This window comes from Patagioenas fasciata, chromosome 7, assembly GCF_037038585.1.
Source record: "Patagioenas fasciata isolate bPatFas1 chromosome 7, bPatFas1.hap1, whole genome shotgun sequence".
Classification (NCBI taxonomy): Eukaryota; Metazoa; Chordata; class Aves; order Columbiformes; family Columbidae; genus Patagioenas; species Patagioenas fasciata.
In genome coordinates, this window is record NC_092526.1 from 17,964,578 (window position 1) to 17,992,070 (window position 27,493).

The following is a 27,493-nucleotide window of genomic DNA, read 5'->3' on the forward strand; positions in this document are numbered from 1 at the left end:
CAAAACCACAAAAAAACACTACCAAAACCAAACAAACCAAAACAAAAACAAAAACCCCAAACAAATCAATCAGTGAAACAAACAAAATAAAACAAAACCAAAACCCACAGCTTTGAGCCCCAGATCATAATACAGGCTAGAAGAAATCATAAACATGTGACCTTGCTTCAAAGGAACTTTTGAAAACCTTCTCTACATACATCTTTAAGACAAAAATTTATTTTTACCTTGAAATGGATGTTCACAAAGGTCCTCATCATAGGACATGTACTGTTTCCATTGATATGTAGAATTTTTTTTGGCCACAACATGTTTGTTATTTTCAACAGCTAATCTGTACTCTGATACACCAACTAATGCTTTTTCATCACAGTTCCACCACAATGAGTATTGGGTTGAGTCACATTCAAGCATACTTAACGGCTGCTCTGGTCCGCTGATGTTCAGTCCTAGGCAGGTACTTCTGCCTATGTTGAAAAGACGGCGATTGGATACCCATTTCCATAACATGTCTTTTGAGAGTTGACTGCAGTCTTCCAGAACAAGGCCAACTCTGTCCACTTTAATGCACAAGTTGGAGTCTTCACTTTGGATAATAAATATTCCTTTATCTGTATGGAAAAAGAAAAAAGGAAAACAAAATAAGTAGTTTCAGTCTATAGAATACTGCAACTGCTCAAATAGTATAAAAAATAAGAATGTTTAAGCTGGAGCTATTTATGAAGAAAATTGAAAATACCCATCAGAAAAACTGGCACTTTAAAAAAATAAGGTACTATTCTAAATTTACCACCAACTCAGTTTTTAACATGTGGACCATTTTAAAGCTCACAAAAATAAGGCCAGGTAGTATTTCTCAAGTTGGATAGCCAAACAAAAAAAAAAAGGGATGCCCAAAAACATCAGTCATGCTCAAAGAAAAAAACCACACTAGTCACCAAGAAATACCCAGTAATGGAGTATAACTTTAAGTGTTACAGGAAGTCATACTCTATATTGTAAAATAATTGTCTGTGAGGACTGGAGAGTGCAATTAAAGTAAAAGCTAAAAAGTTTAAGGCTGACATTGCCATATTCATTTTTCACTCTCTGGAACTACAGAAGCAGAAAGAAAATATTTTGCATTGTAAATAGGATGCAGAAAGGGCAGGATTTATCTACACCATGAGAGCTGGTGGCCAAGGGTTAAAGCTTGCCTTCCCTATTGGATGCCTATTGTTCAACCATACATAACTACCCTGGACCAAAACAGATGTTGTGGGGTTAGCCTGACATCCCAGCTTTCTTGGAATCATGTAGAAATTCACTGAACTATGTGACATCATATTATAAGTATGTGAAAAAAAGTCAGCTGTTTAACATGTTGGGAACAAATGCTTAACTGAGCATATAGACTAAAAAAATGAGGCCAGCTGAGGAACTGGAAATCAGCAAAATATGAACCTATTACAGCTCAGCTATTTCATTCATTCTGAAATCCAATGGTAATTAACCCATGGAGTTCCTCTCATGTTATAGGTGAGATATTTATTTTATGCCTCAGGAGATAATACATTGAAAACTTGAGCAGCACTTCCATTTTGCCTTGAAATTTTACAGTGATGATTTCTGCCACGTGTGCTTTCTAGCTGGTGCAATTCACTACCCTTAACAATCTGAACCAGTCACTATAATTATAAAAACGCCTCTCAAACTGACATAGCCCACTTCTAAAGTATGAGATGCAGAGACGCACCCAGGTGCTGCACCTGGGTTTAGCACATACAGTTTAGGCATAGCTCTAGAAAATAAAGGTTTTTCAAGCAGCAGTGGGACAGTGCTGTGTAACAGACAGACAACCAGCTCTACCAATGTAACATGCACCCAAAAGGCAGGACAGAGAGGATATATGTTATGGAGAGGTTATTGGTTACAGATTCTACAGAGTGCACCATGCAGTCTGGCTTACAGAGAGGATGGAGTCACACTGCAGATCGCATCACTGGTAACAGGCTGTTTTCCACATGGCTATAGGCACTGGTAGCTTGTGATGGTGCAGGAGCAGGGGCAAGCCCTTCTGACTGGCAGCAGGTGAGAATCAGCCTGTTACATGCAATTGCATCTCCCAAGTACCCAGCAGCTATCCTATGTTAAGTCCTTTACAGTTTGGGGCCAAGCAAGGTTCCTTTAATTCACTGTATTTCTATAGCAGTCAAGTGTCTGAACTCACTGAAAAACCATAAAATAACACCCTGGGACAGATACCCAGCTTATCCCTCTGCTTTTGAGTTTTCTGTGCAGTTCGTGCTGGTTCCATTCTTCTTATCCAACCCAATTCTCCATGGGCAACACAGATGTCTCTATCTGCGTGGCCAGAAAGGCGTTTTGCCACTCATGCTAAGGTTTATCTTTCCCACAGTGGTCTTATCTTGGTTGACCAAGAAAATACACAGTTAATTTGCTAGGTAGGTGGAAGCTGGGATGTTGTTAGCACCAGTAAACAGTGATTATTAAGGTTAATTCACCATGATACTGGGATTCACAGTTAAAGTTCTTATACAAATTCCCAGTCTATCTTGACCTCAACACCCCACAGGAGCTCCCATACAGCAAGTTCCTGAGGGTGGGCAACACCACAACCCAAAGATGAAGGATTCTCAACCTTTGAATGCCTTTATCTGTAAGGCTCTTAAGAGCTGCAATGACTGCTAAAAGATAAGGGTCTTACACAATCTATACAAACAACCCAGCTGGAGGATCTCTGTAAATAACAGTGTTTCCCCTTTCATTCTGCAGCAACTTATGCCAAGAACAGCCAGACTTTAATTCTTGAGGCACACAGCCCCCTTCCCAGTGTCGTTTCCACTCCCCAACTACAAAATGCAATTGGCAAGACAGCTGTGCTGGCCTGAGGGCTGCCAGGTAACTGCCAGCTTGAGGCAGAGGTAAGACACAGAGCTGGCACGCTGAGTGACAGCTCCACAGACCCCAGCTCAGCCCTCTCAAGTGGGCAAGGAGACAACTGGAGCAACACCAAGCCCTGGGAATGCTTTTAGGGCTCCTCTCAGCTTGTGAAGCTATACAATCCATTTTAGAGGTGTTCTCATAGAAGGGTTTTGTTCCAAAGTTCCTGAGGTCAGGGAATATTCCTGTGCTCAAAATCCTGCAGCTGAAGACCTGCAAGCTGCAGAAGACCCAAAGAGAAAGGGAGATATCATACGCTTTAGGAACTGTCCTTTTGGAAACATCCCACTTCTCATGTCCAGGCCCCTCCATACAATGACAAGGTGACAAGAAACAAGGACCCAGAAGCAAAGCCTCCAGCTGATATGAAGCCACAGATGAAGAGCTGATAGCTGACCAGTACCTCCAAGTTCCTGTTTACTTAGGTTCAACACTTCCAATAATGAATAAATGGCTGTAACAAAACTAGGGGAACAAGATATCTTCATTTCCTTCCTCCTCACCTCCCACTTCCTTCCCCCTCAAAACCAGTGAGAATTGCTTATGCAGTAATACAGAAAATAACTGGAATTTATTTGGAATAAAAAAAAAAAAAACAAACAACTCCATTCCCTGTGGGTGCAATGAAAGCAATAGGCAGGGAAATAACAAGTGGGGAGGACAAAAAGGGACCAAGGCACAGTGAGGGGGGCAGGTTCACACGGGTTCAGTGCCTGTCCCGGCCACACACGCCTCCCAAACTCCTCACTCCTGTGCAGAACGAGACCTTCACCCTGTCCAAATCCCCTGGCTGGGGTCGGGCTAACCCCGGTAGGAGACTCGGCCGCGCAGTGACACGGCCCGGCCGCCCGCAGCGCTCAGAGCCGCCGGGGTTCAGCCGAGGGCACGGAGAGCACTCCGAAGCGGGAGGCCAACGGGCTTCCTCCCCGCTGCAAGCCCCGCACGGAGGGACGGAGCTGGGGAGCGGCTCGGGGGCGAACGACTCAGCCCGGTGCGGAGCGGGGACGCCGCCGCTGCCCGACCAAAGGCGGCCCCGACCCGCCGCGGGATCCCCCAGTGCGCGCCCCGCACCGCCTCCCTCTCCCTCCCACCTTCTCCCTTCCCGGGCCGCCCCCGAGGCGTCACTCACTCCGAAGGGAGGGCACCTCGTCCCGGCTGAGGGCGGCGGCGCCCCGCGCCGGGCCGTGGCCGGCAAGCAGCAGGCAGCACGCCAGGAGCCGGAGCCGCAGCCGCATGGCCAGCATCGCAGCGGCACTGCGCCCACCCGCTCCGCTCCACGCCAGGGGACCAGCTCCGCCGAGCCTTGCCCAGCCCTGCCCCGGGGAGGGCAGAGGAGCGATCCCACCCCGGAGACGCCCCGCGGCGGGAGGAGGAGCGGCCCGGACGGGCGGCCCGCGGGCTCCTTCCGTGCGGCTGCGGGAAGGGCGCGGGGCAGTCCCGCCAGAGCCTCCCGCTGAGCCTGTCCCTCCCTCCCGCCCGCGTTCCCGGGAGCGGCCGCCGGCAACCCCGGCAGGGGCGACGCCGCCGGAGACCGTTCATAGAAACGCCACTAATGTAGCTCGCTCGGGCCCTCTGCCCAGGTCACAGTTGTGGGTTCAAGCGTACAAAAAACTCTATTAGTAATCCTATTTTCCCTTTGAAAACACTTATATTCTCGTGCCTATATGCCAGGTACTTCTGTCACGAAAAGAACAGGAAAATTAGTCACCGGAGGCAGGAGAACACTGATAACACAGTCCATGTTCACAGGTTTGCTGCCGTGTCCCTGAGCATTCCCACTTTTACAGGCCCCACTCAGAAATCGTTTTTTAGCCAGGTCAGTTTGTCAAATTGAATTTTACATTTTACATTTTGGCATGGAGAAAAATAATTGCCGCCTTCCATTCTGTTTATCATTCAGTTGAATATTTATGGGAGCTGCCACTCATGGATTGAGTTTCAGTCCTACGAAAGCTACGAATAGCAGAGGGAAAGTCAAAAGCAGAACCTCTGGGTTAAAGATAAGAGTAGTTTTACCAGAATCAGCAGGACAGTTCCTTTTAAATCTGACTAAGCATACTTGTGCATTATTCTTCACGTCTAGTGGACAAATAAGTTTATTTATACATAAATGTATCAAAATGAATGTACAGTATTGGAGCATAACTAAAACATCCGTAACACCATTAGCCTCTGTTCCTCCATGTCCACCTCAACTGTAATATAAGGATGGACACCTAAGCCTCTGGGCTTGTGGGAAGCTTCTCACTGGTGGTTTGGTATAAGAAGGGACTGAGAAGCAAGGGAAGCCAAACAGAAAGAAGCTGATAACTGGGGGGATTTCTCCCAGTTTAACAGATGATAAAATGTCTGGCAGAGAAGAACAAACAGCAGGAAACATTGCTGAACAAGCTGTTCTAGAAGTGACCTGACTTTGCAAGACAGAAGGGTTGTAACTCTCAAGGAGCTGTAATGTATTTCTCAGGAAAGCTGCAACTTTCAGAGAATTTCAGATTTCGAGAGAAGTATGTTACTGAGCCATTTATGGAAATCTGGCAACTCAGAAAAATCTAAATCTCTTCAGGAGTATTTGGCCTCTGCTTTGAATATTGAGCTTTGGAAAAAGGCCTGTCTTGCTCCAAAACCCGCTCCTGGATCACACTGAGCAATCACACTGTGTTTGTGGTACTACATTTAAAAAGAAAGGTGCCACTGAGCAAAAATCGGGCTGGTCTGGGATGAGGGAAGGAGTCCCACCTCAGGTGGATTTTTCTGCTTGTTTCAGTAAGATCAAAATAAGCACGTTCTGATTACGGATTCCTAATAATGAACGTATCAACAATGTTATTGTTAATGTTTTACTAAATGCTAATTAACAACAACATAGTAATTCTGAATAGTTTTCCTTCTGTTTTTTCTTTGATACTCAGATTTTCCTCTTTGACTCAACAGTTTTTACTACTAGTAAATTGCTTCTAGTGCAGCTGCAGTTATACTGGCCTGGGTATTTCCAGCTAAGCTGTACCTAGTGAAATTTTTCACAATGAGAACTTCCCCAGGGAAGTGGCGGATTCTTCAACAATGGGCACTTTTAAGATTCAGCTGGACAGGGTGTTGGGCCATACTATCTAGACCGTGCTTTTGCAAACAAAGGTTGGATGAGATGATCTTTTTGGTCCCTTCCAACCCAGTATTCTATGATTCTGCGATTCTACTTAATTGCAATAGTAAGACACCCTTGCTAGCATAGTGGCTTGTAAAACCAACATGGTTGGCAACATTTTCTGAAGTAAACTTGATAACACAGTTTATATTATCTTGCAAATTAAACTGCATAACTTAATAATTTGATTGATTTATTTGAAGCTTTACCTAACTTCCTTCAAGGAATTTGCTGTAGTGATTTGGCTCCTTTATCTTCTGTCTGGAGCCCACTTTTTGTAAATATTTTTCTCTTCCTGTCTTGGTTGATGATCTATGCAGTTGTCTGAGCTCATCTGCCTTTGCTATTTCGATACTCTACACAGATTTTCAAAACTGCCTCCTGTCTTTGTGTAGATGTTCTCAGCCTTCTTTATGAGGCCTATACATAGATACTAACCTAGTGCACATTCATGGCCTTCAGTCACAACTACAAGCCCTCATCAAATTCACACTAATTCCATTAATTCCCTTTTCTTACAAACCCATTGCTTTTCCAAGACACACACACACAGATCCAGTGTGTCATGTGCTCAGCATCCTCTCAGGCAGTAATTTCTGTTCCTGATCTGAAATCTGAGGACAGGTCCCCTATGTTTTTTCCTACCAGCCAGAATACCAAACCAGAGAATAGCTAGGAAGAGGAGTCAGGACCAAAATTGCTTTCATTGGCCATGCCCAGCAAGCAACAATTCTGTCTTTTTCATAGTCCTTGTCCTAGATCATGTTTGGCTCCAAAAAATGAAAGTTACCAGGCATCTCAGGTCAGCTCTCAAGTTTGTATTCATCTTGCATTCACTTACAAGTTTCCCCATTACCACAGACTCAAAACTACACTCATTATCAGTTCTGTCACTCCTGTTGGACCTGGCTACAGGCACTACAGGCACTGCTTACACCCTCCCTACCTCCTCTGACACACCTTAGCCATGCCCAGCAACACCCCTTTTCCTTTTGGCCGTTCCACCTGCACGTTCCTGTCACACCACTCTGTCCTCCCGTGCTGCCAGGCGATTGCTGCCGGCTCTGCAGTTTCAGTCCCGTCAGCCCACAGCAGGTCAGACGACCCTACAGGACAGCTTACACTGGCCAGTTTCAGGCTAACTGAAAACCCTAGCTGCAAACTGCCAGTTTAATGTTCATCAGTCAGAATCTGTTTTCCTGAATGTGACTCTTAAGTTTTATTAGCTAGCTGTTCATAGCTTTAGGCTGGAAACTGCTTTTTCAAAAATGAAAAATTCCCTTATAAGGGTGGCACCAAGAGCATTAAAGCAGCCTTGTGGTTCTAAAACTCTGCTAGATAGCTACTGTTACTGCCTGGACATGGAATGGAAAGAGTAACTGCCTACATGGCTGTTACTGTGCCACAGGAGCCACCCCTTGGTGAATCCTCACCTTTCTAAACCCTCAGTCCTTCCTCTTTCAGTAAATGCTGATGTGACACAAATCCAGAATGGTTTGTTAGAATATAGATGCTTTACTATTGGATAGAAATTTTACTGTTACTATAAATCTAGGATGTCAAACTGGCTGTTTATTGGCATAGTATCAGGTTCAATAGCAGTCAGACATTTATGTAATCCATCCAATGCAGCGTTAAAGGAAAAAATCAAATGCTGCAATACTTGCAATAAACCAAAGCTGGGTAATGGGGCCAGAACAGCCTGTGGCCCATCCACATTAATTTCTCAAAGCCTGTCTTCACCTTATCCTTTCTCTTTGAAATCCTTGGCACAGCCATACCAGGTATGTCATTCATCCTTCCATGTAACAGTCATTTTTTTGCTGTTCTTCTCCTTCTGTCACAAGGGTTCCCTTTCTATACTTACCCAATACAAAGGGTTCCCTTTCCGTACTTACTGCATACAAAGTCTGCCTCCCTTACCTGTATTTTTCCCATATTCAAGGCTTTTAAGCAAATCCTCATTTCACTAATATATACACACCAATGCCATGCATTTTTCATAATTTTAGCTACCTACAGTTAAAGCTTATAAGTTATATACACTGCAGTTCCAAATGCGCCTTAGCAGTGGGGCTGGAAGGACATGGGTAAAAGAGGGTGGAGAGTTCTTTGCAGCATCCCAAACATTCTGTCAGCATCTCCACAGGGAACACCGAGAAAACAGGGAAGTGGCTGTGGCTCAGTGTTACCTATTGGACATCCTCTCTTGCACTCCTTGAGGGAAGGGATGTGATCATGTTGTGCAGGGAACAGTCTTGGATTTTCCCTTTATTGCCTTTTACTGAATCTCTGAGAAAAGCAAGTGTTAAGTCAGAACTTTGGATTAGTAAAGCAAAACTAAATCACACTGACACCATAGAAAGGGAAATTACATGCAGAGCAAATAGGCGGTACAACTCTATTTTTGTCTGCAGTCTTCGTTCAGCTTTTAACTACTTCTGCTCTCAGCTGCCCCATGTCTGAATTCAATGGCCTAGACAGCCTACGCCTAGAGATATTTTCCATATTATTCCTGTCCCTGTTAACTAGCGCAGGTTTACAGAGCTGAGAGCTGTAATATGCAGCTGATCCACCGGTTAAAGCATTTAAAGAATTCATCATGTAACTGACCTCAGTATTTAATTTAAATCTTCAGCTCTGGCAAATAAGCTAATACGTTGCGTAAATTTTAAGCGTTTATATGCTTCTAATGACTTCAAGCCTTTGTATGTGCCCACCCACATCTCTACGGTAACTGAGACCCATAAGTACTTTGCTAACTTGGAGTCAGCTTGCTTTAAAACACACATGGCTGCCATCAAGCGAGCCTTCTGTTGTTCATACTATTATAGTGAAATCAACAGTAGAATAAGACGGCCAATTTTTGCAAAGATTTGCTACAAAAAAGTATTTAGTGTGTTCCCAAGAAAAGATAATAATATTAGATTGTAGCTTTGTTTACTAAACAAACCTATGACACACTGTATTTCATACCAGAAATTACACATACTGTGATCAACAAATGTTATACTTTTTAAACAAACCAATAAAACAATAATTTAGTTACTTAGCAGACATTTTAGAATAAGTATAAATCACATAAAACTTTCCCAACTTTTGTTAATGGTTTAAACACATCTGAGAGACTGGCAATTTTCTCTGTGTTTCTCAATTGTGCGCAAACAGGTTTGTAGGGGACGACATTCCTGATTTGTACACTGTGCTAACCAATTCCTTAAGCACAACCCTTCTTCATTATTAGAATGAGGCTTCATAAATCAGGGTAATAGGGAATAAACAGATTCCACTATAAAAAAATGGGAGTGGACATTGATTCTGACAAAGAAGCATCTTGGACACTTTTTATCGGCTTCAGGGAAAATGATGCTTTCAAGTCCAAGTCCTTCAGTCAGTGTGTCCCCTCCATGCCAGTGTGCCTGCACTGTCCTCCCAGCCACCACTGGCAGTTTTGGCATCAGAGCTGCAAGGCAGCAAAGTGGCGGTCCAAACCTGCTGCTGCTGGTCCCAGTGGCCACCACCAAACCCCCTCTTGCCGGGTTCCATTGCCTCTGCGTGCATCCTGTTGATTTAATGGTGACTGAAGCAGGAATGTGTCTGTGAGCTGGGCTTGGCTTTGCTACAAACTGGAGGGGGCAGAAGTGAGGGTTGGGTATGGCCTTAAGTTTTGTCATTTACTAAGAAAAACTTAGGAAGGACAGACAACCACTGATAACCTACCATCAATCTAGCTGGAAAAAAAATCTTGCCCGGGTGTAAAACTCTGAAAAAGGATACGCACTTGCAGGAATTCTAGGGCATGATGTATACCCAGTGTTGACATGACTGCACAGGATGGCAGAGGGTGTGCCTGTGCACCTTGTACACTCCTGCACAAAAGAGCTGACCTTTTTTTTTTTCCAATTGTGCACGCACATTTAGACTCAGAAATCCCACAGCTAATGGAAACGTTTACTGTCCTCATTAGAGATATGCACACAGAGAAATCCAAAGCAATTTTACTTTCCCAGGTGGAATAATTTTTGCATTAGATACCTTACTTTGCATTCAATAAAAATATAAACTTTTATTTTTGTTATTTTCAATAGTTTGTTTTGTGGTAAATCAGATACACAGTCTCATATGTGAGGACTGAAGAACCAGAAATTAAGAAAGTCTGCAAGCCAGAGCTCACACTGGCTTCACATAGTGCTGGGAACTGTCTTCATTGCTTACATAATTATAAGTTATGTAATATATATAATATTATATATGTTTTATACTATATAGAATATTGACTATAAGTTATAAGTTATATGATATATACACACACATATGAGTAGGTACCACTTGCTAAAATTTCTGCTCTGTTCTCTGAATTTTATGCTGGCAAGACAATAGAAAAAGAAAAAATATAAATATTTTCCTTTGCATCCTTCCAGGCCCAAATAGAAAATTTCTTAACAAGCATGAGAAATGAAATTAGATTGATAAAATCCAGTGATCTTTAGTCACTCATTGTTCATTTCAGGTAGGAGAATTACATGTGCTCATGGATTGTTCCTGTGAAAGAACCAGACACATTTGCAAGAATTAATTTCTCTGCAGGGAAATTCTGATTACTATTATGAAGTTGAGTTTATCATCAGATGCAAATGTGCAGTCAAAAAACTTAAATGCTTTAATTGCAATAGAGTAGATGCTCTGACTATGAGTCACTGAAAGGCTCTAATGACTTTCTAACCAGAGGGAATGTCTTGCCACCGATGTTATTAAACCAGTCAGGCCAGGTATCTTGGCCTTTGATATGGAGAAAGGCAGGAAAATTCCCAGATATTAATCTTTCTTCTCCATTATCTCCTTAGAATCTCAACATGGAAGAACTCAAATTTAATCTAAATTAATTAAATTGGTGACGGTACAGCAAATCACATAAACTGAATTAAACATGTTCAGACACTTGTGTCCTTACTTTGGAAGGAAGATTAACTAGATAAAGACCAGTCCAATTCAAAGTGAATGTTGTGCACACAGTTTTCTTGTGGATTATCCAGCCCATAATGAATTCCTACAGGTATTTTGGAAGGAATTTCCTGAGCACCTCTAGTGGACAAACCCTAAGGGACAGTCTTTCCACAAGCTCTGGGATGCTGACTCCTCACCTACAGTAAACACTGGGTTCAGTGAGAAGCCTCTATCTGATCAAGCCCCGTACCTGCCAGGTTCAGAGTGCATCGGAATGGGAATCCAAATCTGTAGTCTATGGGAGGGAGATGTTGAACTGGTTTCTTGCAGCTGCTGTCCCAGACAGGAAGAACACAAGAGGTATAGAGCACCGTATTCCTAAAAAGTCAAATTCTTTTGCTTGTACAAGTTTCATCTGATTGTCATTTTGTGTGTTGGGTCATGGACACATTGTCCCAAAGGACTTTTGCTCTCTGCAGGCACTGGTGGGAGGGGAGAAGGGGGAAATGTGTCAAATGTTTTTGTAACAATTCATTGATTTCAAGGATTTCTAGGAATCTTAGCCTGAACTGTTCTTCCCTAGTTTGATATATTTTCAAGCTTAATTTCCCCATAATTTTTGAGATTATTTGGATCTTTTGTTTGGTTGGTTTTTTCCTGTTTGGATTGAGATGGGGTTTTTGTTGTTTACTTTTTTTCCCATATCTCTCATTTTTCAAATCAACTGGACCTAAAATAGAAGAACTGAGAGTTTGTTACATGGTCATTATGCTATAATTATAGGTCTGATAGGTCAGTTGAGAGTTATAGAGAAAGCAAGTTTTAACCTCTCACCTAAGAAGATCAACAGGAAATGCAATTTGCCTCTGAACTAGAGTTACTAACTTTGAAGACAGAAGCTGGTGGTACACATTTTTCCAAATACAGGTAACATCCACTGCTGAACACTAAAGAGAATTTTCATGTTTCTTCATACATAAATATCTTGGTTTTATTTACACTCCTACCTGTTCTAAATGTGGAAACAGTAATGAAAAACCACTCTGTTGAGAAAAGTTACCCTGTGGAAAAAGGTATATCAAAAAATACATCATGCCTTAAGAACTTCATCTCTCTGAATACAGAAATGTCTTGAGACTATTTTAAATTATCTGAGTTGATTAAAAATAAATCTAAACCGTAGTGTAAATAGCATGACGAAGGGAGAGATTGCAACAAAATTCTGGTTTTGTTTCTCTCTGCTTTTGCATGATGGCTGGTAGAAGAGAGAGACTGATCCAGCTACAAGAAACAAAATTCTCTTCTACCAAGGTCTTTGAAAAGCAAAAGCCTTTGTATTTTTCTTCACTACCTGCATCATTGTGCTTTCGTTTCTCTCTGTCAATATAAGCTGATACGTACATCAGTGAAAACACAGAAAAAAAGTTTCTAAGCAAGAACCATGCCTAAAAACTAATAAATGTATTGACTTTTGGGGTAGAAAACATTCTAAATTACATGCCTTGAGTATACATTATGCAACTGTATCAGTTTCAGTATTCACAATCCACTGTGAAATGCAAGAGGACTTGATCTTATTGTATACCTGAAGAATATGACTGGCTTGAACTACAGTTCTGTCATGGTGGCAGAGGAACGTTCTGTTTCCCAGAGCAGGAAATTAGCAGACATCACAATACATGACTTTTCAATAGAAGGAAAAAAGAAAAGGCAACTTGCAGATTACAACAGAAAATAAGCACTTTGCCATGTAGTTCCAAAAATACATTACTGCTGTTACACTTACAAAATGACTGGATTGTTAGCTTTAAGCAACTTGTGCAATTTAGGGATCACTGTATACCATATGTAACCAATCAGAGATCCCAAAATGTGTTGTTTACAGCATTCATCCATTAACTAATTTCCTTGAAAAGTAAAAGCATCATGAATAGAAGAAAATCCAGACCCATTAAAGCCCAGGTGATATCTTAAAAATAGCAGGGGAGAGGAGTTATAAAATAAGCTCTAGGTTATGCCAAAACATGAGAAATTTGCTAGGATTAATGAAATCATGTGAAAAAAAAATATAAAAGCATATGCTGAAATGGAAAATTAAGAACAATAAAAGCATATTTTAACATGCATTCAATATTACAATTTTTATTCAAAGTTAAGTAATTCTGCTTCTAGAGAAACAAGTTGTGTCAAATAAGACTCAGATAAATTTTTTTTGGTTTCAGGTTGCGTGTGATAAGTTTTATGGGGTAATAATTCCCTTACACCCAGTGCAAAACAAACTTAGGTATATGTACAATGGTAGACAAGATATGGAGATAATTGCACTTGGCATCTGAGCCTTCTATCTCAGACTCATTACCCACTAGTTATATTACAAAACAAAGCTGAATGCAGTCTGAACATACACAATACAGGTTAACATGAAACTTATATAAATCAAATGAAAAATTATCCATTTAACATACATTACTGAAATTATTGTTCTACAGGTACACAAATACCATGAATTTGCTAATGATTATTCTTCTATTTAGTTTAGGTCTTCAGTGAACAGAAACATTATTATTAAAAATGTTTTGGCCACTCTCAAGGTCCAGCCTCATGCCAAAACAGTATTCATGAGATGAGCAGAAAGATTTCTCATCCTATTCACCACAAATAAAACGACTCATAATTTGGTGAAGAAAAAAAAACAAACATCGAAACAAAAACAAAGAAGAAGAAAAACATGAATTTTGGTACAAATGCTACAAGATAAAAATAATACAGTTAATAAAAACCAAGATGAACACTACTCTTATTTCTAGGGTGAATGCCAAGTAAGATCTTGAAAGTTCTTGAAATCTGGGACTTCAGTCAAAATTTATAATCTAAAATCATGCTGTTAAAAGAACGGCTCATGTGAATGAGCCTAGTTCTTGGATAGTCCTCAATAACAGAGACCTTCCTCACCAAGTCCTTCTATTTTCTCTCTTCTGATGGATTCTTAATTATCTGAGTGATTTCCAACCTGACGATGTTGAAGGTGCACAGAACATTTACAGCACAGTCAGTCACAGCAAGGAGATTGCAAAACATCCTGCCTGATTTCTGTACATTTTTGATAATTTGGAGAGAGATTACTAGGAGGAGTCATTGGACTGTTAACGTCGTCTGCCTTCCAAATTGGATCTTTGCTGATGAGCAGAAGATTCAAGTGATGGGAAGAGAGCGAGTAGATTTGTGAAATGAAATCTGTAGGAGCAGGGAATGTAGACCACCAATTGCTTGATATGAAATGCGAACACCACTTTGCTAGTAATGCTTGAATACAGAAAGGTATTTCAACATTGAAATGGGTGACCTACCGAAGAAAGGCTTTCAACCCTAGTATTGAGCAGCAAAATCAGCCATCTCAGAAACAGAACTTAAAAGATATTTAATAAACAGAGCAGATTTTTTCTTACTTTAAAAGTAATACAAATATTTTCATTTCTTTCAGAGAAGGTTTCTCATTGGATGACTTCTACATGAAAAACTAAAGAGTAACAGATAATTTACATGGACTAAGTCCAGGTTTCCCTAGTCCCTCAGGTAATCCTGACCCAAGTGGAATCTAAGAGAGAATCCAGGGGCTGGCTTTGCCTCCTGTGGGTTTATTCATGTGCCAGAGAACCAGGATTTAGTCTCATGTGTAACTTGCACTGACATCTGTGAGAGTCTAGAGGCTGGAAGGGCTGCAGACATAAGCCTTTGTGCACTGTTTCCACTATGAGATATGCAGGAATACTGAAGTGTACAGATGTGAACCTGTAATTAAACTGTTCCAGTTTAATGACAACCAGCATTTCCTTCACACTGCAATAACTTTGTGTTTAATACGTGGTTATAGCATTACTTTCTTTCCAAAGGCATGTGATACTGTTTATTTCTCTTTGTACAGAAATATATACTATAGGCTCTAATCCACTAATAGACAGTGTTAACCAGTTAGTTTTGGTTTACAAAGGTTGTTTTGTTTAAACAAATAGTTCCACTGAAACTAAACCCTCATCTGTAGCCAGTGATTCCAGCAGGCTTTGGACCAGGCCCTAAAACAGGCGTGGGTCAGAACGAGCTAATATATCAGTCTCACATCCAGGAATTGTACAGGATGCAGAGACTGAAGTTGCACAGACTTTGTGATAAATATTTACAAAGTGGACAATGAGTTTTTTAGATCAAGTACACAATTTACCATAGGGAATGTATGTAATTGTCTGTGACTGTGACCTTTGATTTCTAAGTCTTCTTTTGTAAGTACATTCATATGTACATTTTGACCATCCATTCCAGAGTACTAAAAAATGCAGAGGAAAAGTGATATTAATGTTGTAATGTTGTAATTTTTTATGCCAGCATGTTAGCTGATTTTGTTGAGGTTTTTTTTTTTCTTAGTGCTATGAATGCTAATGGCATTACAATTTAAGAAAAACTATTCAGTCACACAAGTAACATGAGGAACCTCTAACCTCAGTAGTTTCAGCAGCATTCATGAAAAAGTATCATTTAAAAATTTAAAAAAGCCCACCAAATAAACTGGTACAAATACATTCCTAAACACAAATACATAGGATTGCATGAACAAAGTAGTATACAGCTCATTGCATATACCTATTTTCACAAAAAATAGGCTTACATATGGTATTTTTTAATCCTTAGTATTAGAAAATAAAAAATATTTTTCAAGATGAGGGGCTTTAATATTAGAGGATTTTTTAAAAACTACTAAACTTTACCACTAATATGTTTTCTATAGTTTTCCCAACACAAGATATATTTTCCCTAACAGAATTATTATACCACTGCAACGTGCAAACGAATGTCACAAAATTAGCTGAGAAGAAACAAGTGGTTTTAGATTTCCTGCCACCAGTAAAATAAAGTTTGTAGTGTCAGAAGTGCTAATAGAAATCTGCAGCCATGGTCCCATTTTGCTTTTCTTGGTTCTTGTAAGTTACATTTTTAAAAGTGGTTGTTGAGCCTCTGTACAGTGGATTTGTTTCCTAAAAAAAAAAAAAAAAGAGAGAAGAAATGGGAGTCATGCAATGTTTAACTCATCTTGCTATTGCATAATCTGCAAGCAGATGCAGCTGCACACCACTGCCTTGTACGTGCACCAGCTAGCACCACTCTGCTCCCCTGTGTGCAGAAGATGATTTGTGCTCTACTTCATGAGATACTTGGGTCAGTAATGTGTTTGCAACAGTGGGTGATGCAGGATGTCCCTGGAAAAGCTGACACAAATTTCACAAATCTCCTAAGTCAGAGGGGTGACCTCTTCCTATGGTTTGTCTATAGACATTCTGAATCCATGCAAACTTTTATGATCCAGAATATCTTTGGATATATTGCAAGCCCCAGGCAACCGATGTCTTTTGGCTTCTTTGGAGCCTGCTGTCTCACTGTGCTTGTATGGGACAAGTCAGTAAACAAACATCCCATCTTAAATTTCCCCAGGCATAATTTATAGACCAGTAACCCACCCTTCTCCCACTGTTTCTTTTCCCTAGAGAGGACTTCTGGTCTATACTTTGTACAGCAGTTTTATACCTTTGATCATTTTAGAATAGCCTTTGGCAGCCCACTTGTATACCAAACCACTGAAATTCAGACTGGTCTATACAAAGCAGCACAAACGAGTCTAGGGTCAGGAACACACTTCCCTTCACACCTGCCTTCCAGATTAAGGTAATGCACATTGTCGAATAATACTTTATCAAATATGTCCAATATAATTTGTGTATCATATGTTGTGGTTGGACAATTCTGAAAGCACAGGTAGAGTCTCAGTGGTGAGATGTGACTTGTTATGGTCCTCTTGCTTCAGTCACACAGACTGCCATGTGTTGGGAAAAGGGCAAGTCCCACCTGGGCTTTTAATCCTGGTCTCTCATCATTCACTTCCTATCATTTCCTCTTGTGACAGAAAAGAAAATCAAAAAGTTCTATGAAGTGTATCCTTCCCCTCCCTCTTCCCATATGAAGCTCTCCTAAAGGATTAAGAAAATATTCTCAAGGGGCCTTGCCTGTAAGTAACTGATTTTTCCCATCTATAAAGCTGAAAGGCCAGCAGTGTTCATTATTGCAGAAATGTTGCAGTCACAGGGCTTTGTATGAGAACAGAGCTGGGTGAACAACAGCATATCGCCCATCCATCTGACATCCACCAGAGATGCTTACTCAACATGTTTTTTTTCAAAGAGCCTCTGAAGTTGTAAAATTTTTGCAGGACAGCAAAAAAGTCAGGAGCAGAAAGGAAAGAAGAAAAGGGAACATGTGGTAAAAGCTTGTAAAGGCATCCACAAGCTATAGAGAGAAGATAGGGCCTGAACTTCTCTGTGCTTTTACCTACATTTTGGACATTCATTGCTCATCTGTGTGTGAATTCTCATGATGACAGAGGCCATCAATAATATCTCTTTCCCAAAACAGAGAAGGGAAGAGAGGTACACCACTGACAATTACATAGGCAGTGAACAACTTTGCTAAGATTAATCAAAGGCAAGATAATAATTAAAAACAACCAATGAAAAAATGTTATCTATATGCTTTTACATGTGGAAGAAATTAAATCAGGAAATTGAACTCTAACTATTTTACATCCCATAATTTCGCTTCATAGAATACTAAATGCAGTGAAAACCTACCAGTAAAATCTATCAGTTTAAAACAACAAAACCAAGACACAGAATTTTAAAGGCAGTTGTGCATCATGCAACCAAATTGAAGAACCTCATATAAAAATGAACGCATTTCACGTACCGTTTGCCATTTAACTTTTGACTTTTCTGCTTCAAACTTGGCCACCTCTTTTCGGTCTTGAACTGACACCAGTAATTTCCAAATACAAAGTAAAACAATGCCAATGAGAAGGATAGCAAGGGTGACACCCACCATTATCATTGGGATATTTGGAAGCTGTGGGCAATCTGTGGAAACAGAAGCAATCGTGACTGTGGATATCTAATCAATACATTTTAGGCAATTAAAAACAGTCAAGAGGCGCGTTGGGCTTCTCATTTGCTGTGAGCTGTAAATGTCTTTTCCTTCATGTCCATGTTATTTTCTCCTTCTAGCTTGCTAAAGGGTTTGTGAAACTGCCTGAAAAACGTTACATGACAGTGTTAAAAAAAATTGTCAACTTCTTCCAGTTCTCTTTGACCATGTCAATTAGCAGCCACTGGATACACACCAGGATTCTGAGGAGAAAAGTTAGAAAATTATTTTCAGATCTGTGTCAATATATTTCTGAAAAACAGGGCTGAACTGACAAGAATATGAATTTTACGTTATGGCTGAAGCTCCACTTCAATTATCTGAGATTCAGTGTGTTGCAGAAAAGATTTTAGTGACATCTATATCAGGGTAAAGTCACCAATGATACTGAGAAAATAGAAGAAACTGCATTTCATTCATGAAAACGATGAGGAAAAATCCATTAGACTTGTTGAAAACATTGGACTGAACAATTTGAAGGAATTTTGCATTTCAAGTTCTGCAATAAATTTTATCATGCAATATTTCAGTGAGTCGAAATTAAAACTTTGCCAAAACACTAAGAAGTTTTATTATTTTAATATTAAAAAGTATTGCTCATGAAAGTTAGTGAATGCTACTATTTTAGAAAATTTTCTGCTCATCTGTGGCTTAAGGACATTGAAAAATTAATTTCAGTCTTATTTGGTTTACGTGATTGTATTTCACATTACTTTTTTCTTGATGTCATCATTTAACTAATTCTGAGGGGTCTGGTTCGAGCAGTGGGTTAACGCCCAGGCTACTGCTGCTGTCTTAACTTCAGTTCCATAAATGAAATCAATTTTTTGAGCAGTTTTGCTGTTCTTATATCAATTACATTCACATGCGTCACAGCCACCACAACACAATAGTTTCAAAGGCCAGGAGCAGAACAGCAGGTGACAGCGAAGCTGGTTATCGTAGAGTTGTGGGAGGGCCACTCACTGCATAGCGTTTAATGAACCGTGCTTTCCTCAAGACAATTCTTTCACCTTTTTTTTTTTTTTTCAGATCAACTTAAAATGCATAATAAATCTATTTAATAAAGAGAAATCCTACCCTTAAATTATTGAGTCTCAGGAGTGTAGTTTACAAAGAGATCTGCTTCTTTAGTACTAGCTTTGTTACAACCATGTTTGCTGTAAGAGTAACCTATACAAAACCAGACTACTGCTCTTATGGTAGAAGATGCTTTTTTCGCACAGTGAAATCACGTCCACTGTCACATGTATGCTAAAGGTTACACAAAGGGTTAACAAAATAAATGCCTTTTGTGCCAAGAGAATGAGGTTACGAATCTGTATGGCTTTCCCTAAAACATAACTAACATTTTGCACTGAGACACTGGGTGTGTCAAAACAAAAAACAAACAAATTAACAACAAAAAAAACCCCCAAACAAACAAATAAAACCACACCAAACATTTTTATTGCCTGGAAACTAAATGGCAGCTAAAAAGTGGCATCTCTGTGCTCTCCTGCCCTACATAATGAGGAACTTTAATGAAAAAATCGGTACTGAAATAACAGTAAATAAAGAAGCAATGTTAAATGAAAAGATTTAAAGAGATCTGTTGAATATCTTTTAGCTATGTAAAACATACAGAACTTAATGATACTGCAACATTAAACATAATTATATTTTGGAATTTCATCAGGTATACCCAATCAGATAGTCTTTTGGATATTTGTCCATCTATGAAATAGATGTAATTTCAGAGTGAATTATAGGTTTCTCATTAAATGCAAATAACATTTGGTATCATCATCTTAGAACTGCACAGAGCTTTAGAAAAAATAACTTACTCTTGCAGCCCAGGAATCATTCTGCCCATCTTTCCTGAAATGCCAAGTATTTATTTTACTACCACATCAAATAAGTACTAGAGGAGCTGCTCTTTTGGCTGGGCAGAGGAGAGCTGCAAACACAAGGAGGTCCAGTGCTGCTTAAAAGACCTCAGCTTCTAGGTAGCTCACCCTGCCTGCGTTTTTAAATCAGATTTCATATAAAAAAAGCAATATTCACTGCTTACCTTTCTGTTCTATGCTATGAACGACTGTCCTTCCCTGTTCATCCACAGCCAGTAGAAATGTGGTTATACATTCATTTTCCCCCTGGAAAGAGCAGGGAATGGATTTATCCTCTGCATAAGCTGAAGAAGGAGGGAAAAAAGTCATTCATCAGATCAAATGAAATTTAACAAAAGAGACTGCTGGCATCATGTTTGTCACAGCCTCATCTCTGGATGGTAAAGAGTGAATGATGAAAGCAGAAATACCCTCAGAATTTCTACTAAATTTAATGACTTTTTTCCAACCCAAGCTTTGTTTTTGATTTTTCTGAATAACAGATCCAGGTGTTGTCAATCTGCACTGACGGTCTAGTGTACCTTATTAATCTAGTGTACTGTGAATTTCAATGAATTGGAAGCGTTTCCAAGATGCTTAACCATCAGCTGTCCAGAAAATGTAATAGTCCCTGATTCCAGGACAAAGTAAACAGTATGTTCTCTTTGGTTTACAGCTACTCCTGCCATGCCTCAATTATATTTCAGAAGTAGATATACATACATCAAACAGCAACGGATACTGTTAAAAGGGCTGCCATTTATTTATTCCACAATAGCCCTCGCAAATATTAGTGTGTCCAGTGTTGCAACAGTAAATATAGATTAATAATAGAAAATTGCAATTCTGGAATCTTCATAATATTATTCAAGGGGAAGAGGTTAAAAAGTGACCTGACAGTCTGTCCCCATTGTTTGCCTTTCCATTAAATGTAGATCAGCACAAAACAATACTTTTGCAGAGCCAAAATATCTGACCTCAAAACTGTGTGCAATAATACCTCTGGGACTGAACACTTATTATGTTTCCATGTAACCCATGATTTGAATAACATTGGAAGTCTAGCTATGCATTTCAATACATTTTTAGAAAAACTTCTTAGGTTTTATTTTTAGAGGTAAGGAAAAACAGTAAGCTTCTCAAACATTTCTTTAAAAATACATTGTCACTCTTCATTATTTCTTATCCATTCAAAACTCTTACTGAAATTTCATAAGCAACTGTGCTTATAATATTAAGTTCTCAAACTTTAATATGAAAGTAATGAAATATAAGGTAGGAATCAGACAGGAATATGGATTTTAAAGAAACTTATGGTACATAAAGAAATAAGTACTCACTTTTTTCATATTGCTTATTATAATAAGGTTTAGTTTTAAAGAAAACAGTGTTAAACATCATAGAAAATATGAAAGTATAAATAGTTGAGTACCCTACAGTCCTTTGCTCTGCTTGTTATAGTCACATCTGGTTGGATTTTAATGGAAATATGCTCTTGATTTGTGATAATCTTCCATATAACTTGTCACCTGTCCTTGGTGGCAGAGCAATGTGTCATCCACCAAGGTGACAGGCAGACAAGGCTTGCTGATTTAACAGGATTTGGTTTAGTTAGAAGGGCCACAAAGTGCAGATTTAGTGTACTGAATGAATGGAACTCATTGCCAGGTCACAATTCCAGTAACACTCTGACATGTTTTGCAATATTTGCTGTTTCCCAACTCTTTTAAGTAAGCAGATCCAAAGAATACTACCTTGCTTTTTTTTTTTTTAAGAAAATGGTAGCTGCTAGTAATCCTGAAGGCAGAGAAAAACTTGCAGGCATATTTCAAATAACATCCAGAAAGCAATAACTACAAATATATTAGTTATTTTTAAATTCTATTTTGCAGTTTAATGTCGCAATTTGAGACCAAGTGGAACAGAAATCTGATTATGTGCAAGGATGTAGAAATGAAAGCAAAGATGCTAGTTCAAGCTATTCAGAACCCAGCTTACTCTTAGCATTTTTATTTCTCTGATGTTATTTTTAGGATGACAGATTGCTAAGAAAGACTACTGCATGGATTATTTTCAGTTCATCAGCACAAAAATTTGCTTAGGTAAGTAAACTTCTATAATTTACACCTCTGTAATTTTCTGCATTCTGCAGTGGATCATTATACTTTTCCCACTTCTGCCTACAGTCTAATTACATTAATTTCAATGCTATTTGAAATCACTGGAGTCACACTGGCAGAAAAATTGGGTAACCATGGCAAGCTGGAGCCTTGAAGTGTGAAAGACTGTTTCCTAACAGATACTTAGATAAAACGTTCAACAAAAAAAAAATGTAAATGACATTATGCCCTTTCTTGTTTGTCTTTTGCGCAATAAAATTCTTTCTTTGAACAGTTCCATCTCACTTTGAGTCAGAACAACAGAGCAGCACTGATATAGAGGTTTTTTCAGGCCCCAGCATCCACTTAGTGGCTGCACTGGGAATCTGTGCGGTGTCAACACTATGGGGTAGGGAGAACACTGTGTTTCTGCAAGGACAGTGTAACTGTCCCTGTTGGGCTTGTGTCAGGAACAGCCTGGTGTCCTCTGGCCCAGGTGGCAGCACGAGCCACTCTTTAGGAATCGCAAATTGTTCCTCCTGGGTAGTGAGTGGAGCAGCAAGGGCTCCTCTTACACCCATCTGGCAAAGGGGGGATTAGCCTGATTTAATATTCAAAATGGATGAAAGTAAATATTCAAAGGTGATGCCTGTGTGGGGATGAGCCCAGTAAATGTGAAGCCATCAGCACCCCCAGTGCTAAGATGCCACCCCTGTCCTCCTGGATCCCCGGCGGGGCAACTGGTGGGAGCAGCGGGAGAATCCCAGCACCCACAGAACCGAAGACCAGGAGGCGAAAGGCAACAGCTCAGAGGCTAAAACAGGTATTCCCAGGAAACAGGGAAATGTGAAGCCTGTGCTTTTTTATTGCTCCACAGTTCCAGTCATTGTGTTGCAACACATGCATGTAAGAGAGAAAGTAAATCTTTAAGTGTGTATATTTTATTTAACCTACAGCTATTTCTAGTTTTTGAAAAGCATTGGAGCATTAAATAAACTGAAATTAAGCAGAAGGAAGCAGTATGCTACCATATGAAGTTGCTTAATAATTTGTCTTACATGTCATGTGGTGGTCTAGTTATACAACTTCCAAAAATGTTGGAATTTTTTTTAAATTAATATTTTCAAGATTTTTTTTTCCCTCGGGACTTCTTAACGGAGCTGCCTCCATGCCAAAACCAAACTCTTGTGCTATTACACAAGCGTTTGAAACAGCTTTTTTTTTTTCCTGGAAGGGTTGGGGTGGGAACAGTCATCCAGCCTTCACTACAGCAGTTGCTGTAACTGCTGAAAATAACTTTTGAATCTAAAGAAGTAGCTAACAGTCCCAATCAGGGAAGTACAAGACATGAAAAAAATTAAATAAGCAGGAACAGGAGATGACATTGTCATTCTCCTGTTCCTGTGACCTCTGTGTGTATGAACAGAGCCATATAAGTGACTGTTCCTGCTCCTGATTAGTTTTCATTATATTTGAAAGCAGAATGTTTTATATATTCCTAGCTACAAATACCTGCCATCTGGCAATAGGAACCTGAAAACTTTACTAACTACAGAGATACCATAAAAGCGCCCTTATGGTTTTTGAGCTTGTAAAATATTTTTTAGTATTTATAAATAAATACTGATATCTAGAAAGGCAAAGCATAATAATAATTGTAATAAAAATACAAAATCAGAATTAGTTTTCCTTACAAGGGCAATATTTGCAACTTTTGAGCTCTACATTATGGAGCAATGTCATCAAAAACAAAAGGTGTAGCTTTGTTGGAAACATGAGTATCAGTGAAATTTCTGCATGTGTGCAGCTCTGGATGGGCTTCCAACAGTTTGCAGGCTCAATCCTTAGATGTGCATACAGCATTCTGCATTGTCATCCTAACTTTTACATTTATCTGATTTAATGCTTAATTTTTACATACGTGGTGCAGCTATAATGTGTCCATGTCCTGCCTCACCTAACAATTGCATTTTGCCATAGGATTGGGGTTAGAGTTGCCATTAGAATAAATACAGACTGCCTACTGTACAGGCAAGCACATTCCTCTGCAGAAAAGAGGAAGACTTCGATGTAGTATTTTATTTAACGTTATTCTTGTTTTATGTGAGTACTATATTGTTCAAGGTTAATTCCTATTCCAGAAATTCCTATTGATGGAGTGCAGTTTTGAATTACAAGCAACTGAAAGATGTACTTAGCCTTTAGGATACCAGGAATGTCTCAAGAAAACATGAGAAGCAGAACGTCTTTGGCACAGGTAAAAGGGCTGTGTCAGTTGCTGACTGTAATCAGGAGTCTGCATAAGGACTGGAGTCGGGATTTGCATTTTATGGTAAAAGAAGCCACACTGGAACTCCTGGTGCAGGCTGACTTAACCTCAGCGGCTTTCGTCAGCCTCTGATTTGCAGGGACTGGTATTTATTAACTTCTATCCTTTCTCACATAAACTGCTTATAAAGTAGGTATGATCCAATGAGATAATTAACCCAGAGGGATAATACCAGCCCTGATCTACATTTCCTACTTACCATAGAGGAACCATAGACAGACAGCAATTGCCTTATGATCCCTAATATAATTCCATGGCAGAAAAACAAGGCTACTTTCAAATATAAAATTACAGAAAGTGGGAACTATCACTAATCACACACACACACAGAAAAGGAAGATTGAGTCTACAAACCCTCTGCAGTGCTGACAGTTGCATCAACCAATTTGCATTTTTCACTGCATTCTCCCGGTGACTTGTCATCAGAAGCCAAGTGACACTCCACACAGCTCCTGTGGAAAATAATTCAGCAGCTCATCAATCTCTGCCTGTCACAAAGCACCAATACAAAAGCCAGTATGCATGCATCTGCATTTAAAAAAGAAGCTTAACAAAAGGTCTTGTGCTATGGATACTATAGTTCTCAGAAATATGATAGGTATTGCCATCAAAAAAAAAAAAAAAAAAAAGAACAAAACCAACCAAAACCATCCACCCCACCTGAATAAAGGTATTGTGGATAAGCTCTCTCTTGTCCTCTCTTCATTTCCAGTTTATTAGCTACCAGACAGAACCCCAGGCAACATTATTCATGTAGGTCTATCAAAGACATGGGGTTACTCACACATAACATTCATTTTCAAAAATAAATATTCTGAACTAAGCTCACACTAAATACAAGCCAAAGGAATGCCTATCAGATGAGCACTATTCAGGTGTCTCAACAGATGTCTCTTGAATGTGATTACCTGTCTCAGGAATTACTTGCTTAGATCCTAATTATACTAATGCAATTTATTGGAAAATATTATTTAAAGACAGAGTCTAAACCCATTCCTTTAGAAGTCTCTGAAAATCTTCACAGAAATTCAATGAAGATTGTAATAAATCCAGAGTTTATTCATGGAAAGAGGAAAAAACAGACAGAATTCATAAACAAAAAAAATTGATGCAAGATGTGTATTGCTGATACTTCACAAATAGCTTCAGCCAGATCGAGGGGCTGAGATTCTAAGAAGCAGCCTGAAGGACCGACTGCTTAAAGAAAAGAGAACTGCAACAAGACATAAAAAAAACCCCTGGCCATCTCCTCTTGCACTGAGTTACATATATCCATGGGAATATGCTGAGGCTGCTGAGATTATCTTCACAAGATGGAGATGACCTTGTCACTCACTTTGGAGATAGTGAATAGTAAAAGCAAGTGGGTAATGGGATAGCCTCTATCTCATGGAGACAAATGCAGTGTTGTTGGTGGTTTTCTCATATTTGCCATGTTTCTCACACTACCACTCTTTCTCAGCTGCCTAGCCATTGATCTCAATCCCCTCTGACCTGGTCTTTCAGGTGTCTCTATTACTCTACCCTGGTATTCCCAATGTTCTCCCTCTTTTGGCATTTCCTGCCCTGCATTTCAGCAAGGGAAGTGACCGCAACAGAGAGAAAAGACCCAACACTGCATACAATATACATGTTTAAATAGGCTAATTTAGCGTCCAATGTGTGACTTTATACTTCTTATTCTCTGCCAAATTGGGCAGAGCAAAGCAGCAGCATTGTCCTTCATGTTTAGAACAGTTGTATACTTTACTTAAAGCTTTGAATAAACCGTTTAGCTTGGGTTTGTAGGTCAAATTTATCACTAACATACATGATGATTAAATCACATGCCACAGAAGAGCTTCTCATCTCAAATATAGTGCAAACTGCAATGACAGGTATGAAAATAGAGTGGCGGAGAGCTGGTATGGAAAAGAAATGGGCCTCAACTCTGAATAAGTAGACATGGCGTCGTCATGAAACATTAATGCAACATACACTAACCTAGTGCTCAGCAAGCAAAACCAAGGTAGTTAATAACATGTATTCTGCAAAACCTAAGTCAACTTCTAGCTTACATTTCTGCTGAAGCCTGTTCATTTTGAACTGATTTTAGCCATGCAAAAGCTTGTGTAACACAAGCATAAGCATGGGTGTACCTAGACTGGTCACCTTTGTGTAACATGTATTTTTGGTTGCTTTTCCTATCATGCACCGTATCATACACCATGCATTACAGCCAGAAGGCTGCACAAATTTTGTGTGCTTGGTGAACAGAAGACACTTTACCATTTACAATCAATTTATCATCAACTTATACATGACATACAGCTACCCACTGATTTAATCCCCAGACTTTGACCTAGTTTATCATAGTGGGGTCTCTTTAATTCAGTCACGCTTAACTAAATTTGGCCTCTGAATTTGCAGATGTGTAAAGCTTGAGCAGACAGCATGACCTTATTAATTTGTATGCCTGAGAACAGTAACACAAATGCAAAGTTTTTCTGTCACTCCTCATTTTTGCTGTAGCAGCTATGCTGGGATGTTTTAATTCCCTACTGTGTACTGGAAGGAGGTTCATCTGTTTTTGTCTGATGTGATAAGAAAAGACTACTGTTCTGATTAGTTGTACAGCCAGGGACAGCAGTGGAAATGTGATGTCTTACTTGTGTTACTTGAAGGTGATTAAATTCTTTTCCATAAAGTTCTTTTGTGCAAGAGTAATGCTGATAAATGGTTGATGTACAAGTTACGCCTACCCCTCCCAAAGGACAAAGAAGCTCTTGGGTTCTGGTCTGTAAATCCAATCTACAGTAGCAGCAGTAAGCATGCTGCTGAGGCAGGGTGGGAAATAAACACCTGGACCATACAAACAGCAGCATAAAACCAGCGCATTACCTTCTGGAACTGCAGGGGTCACCACAGAGAGGGCATTTTTCACACGTTTGGCCTGAAGCCCCTGGATGGGTGCAAGTACAGGACCCACAGATGCATTCACCTCTCCCACTGCACAGCATCCCATCCTCAGCAATGCAGGCGCTGGTGTCCGTTGTGCAATTACAGTATTCACCAGTCCATCCACTGTGGCAGATGCATTCCCCACAATCACAGTCACCATTGCCTGGAAAAACATTTATTATATTTCAAATCATATTCTTGATAAAAATCT

The 27,493-nt window shown here is 39.7% G+C and overlaps 2 protein-coding genes across 14 annotated transcripts in view; both read right to left on the reverse strand.

The window, feature by feature from the left end:
* PLA2R1 (phospholipase A2 receptor 1) overlaps positions 1-4,245 on the reverse strand; it is a 40,997-nt gene extending 36,752 nt beyond the window's left edge. The window contains exons 1-2 of the mRNA XM_065840977.2: positions 4,073-4,245; positions 228-611 (exon numbers count right to left, since the gene is read on the reverse strand). Coding sequence (XP_065697049.1) covers positions 228-611; positions 4,073-4,187 — 499 coding nt within the window. The 5' untranslated portion in view covers positions 4,188-4,245. The remainder of the gene's footprint in view (positions 1-227; positions 612-4,072) is intronic.
* An 8,911-nt stretch (positions 4,246-13,156) lies between these two features.
* ITGB6 (integrin subunit beta 6) overlaps positions 13,157-27,493 on the reverse strand; it is a 49,226-nt gene continuing 34,889 nt past the window's right edge. For 11 of the 13 annotated variants that reach the window (XM_071810957.1, XM_071810958.1, XM_071810956.1 and 8 more), the window contains 5 exons: positions 27,223-27,445; positions 24,697-24,794; positions 20,100-20,219; positions 17,813-17,979; positions 13,157-16,053 (listed from right to left, as the gene is read on the reverse strand). In XM_071810957.1, the coding sequence (XP_071667058.1) occupies positions 15,952-16,053; positions 17,813-17,979; positions 20,100-20,219; positions 24,697-24,794; positions 27,223-27,445 (710 nt within the window). In that variant the 3' untranslated portion in view covers positions 13,157-15,951. Of the gene's footprint in view, positions 16,054-17,812; positions 17,980-20,099; positions 20,220-24,696; positions 24,795-27,222; positions 27,446-27,493 lie in introns of those variants that run through there. The other 2 variants (XM_071810964.1, XR_011739979.1) reach the window with 2 other exon arrangements.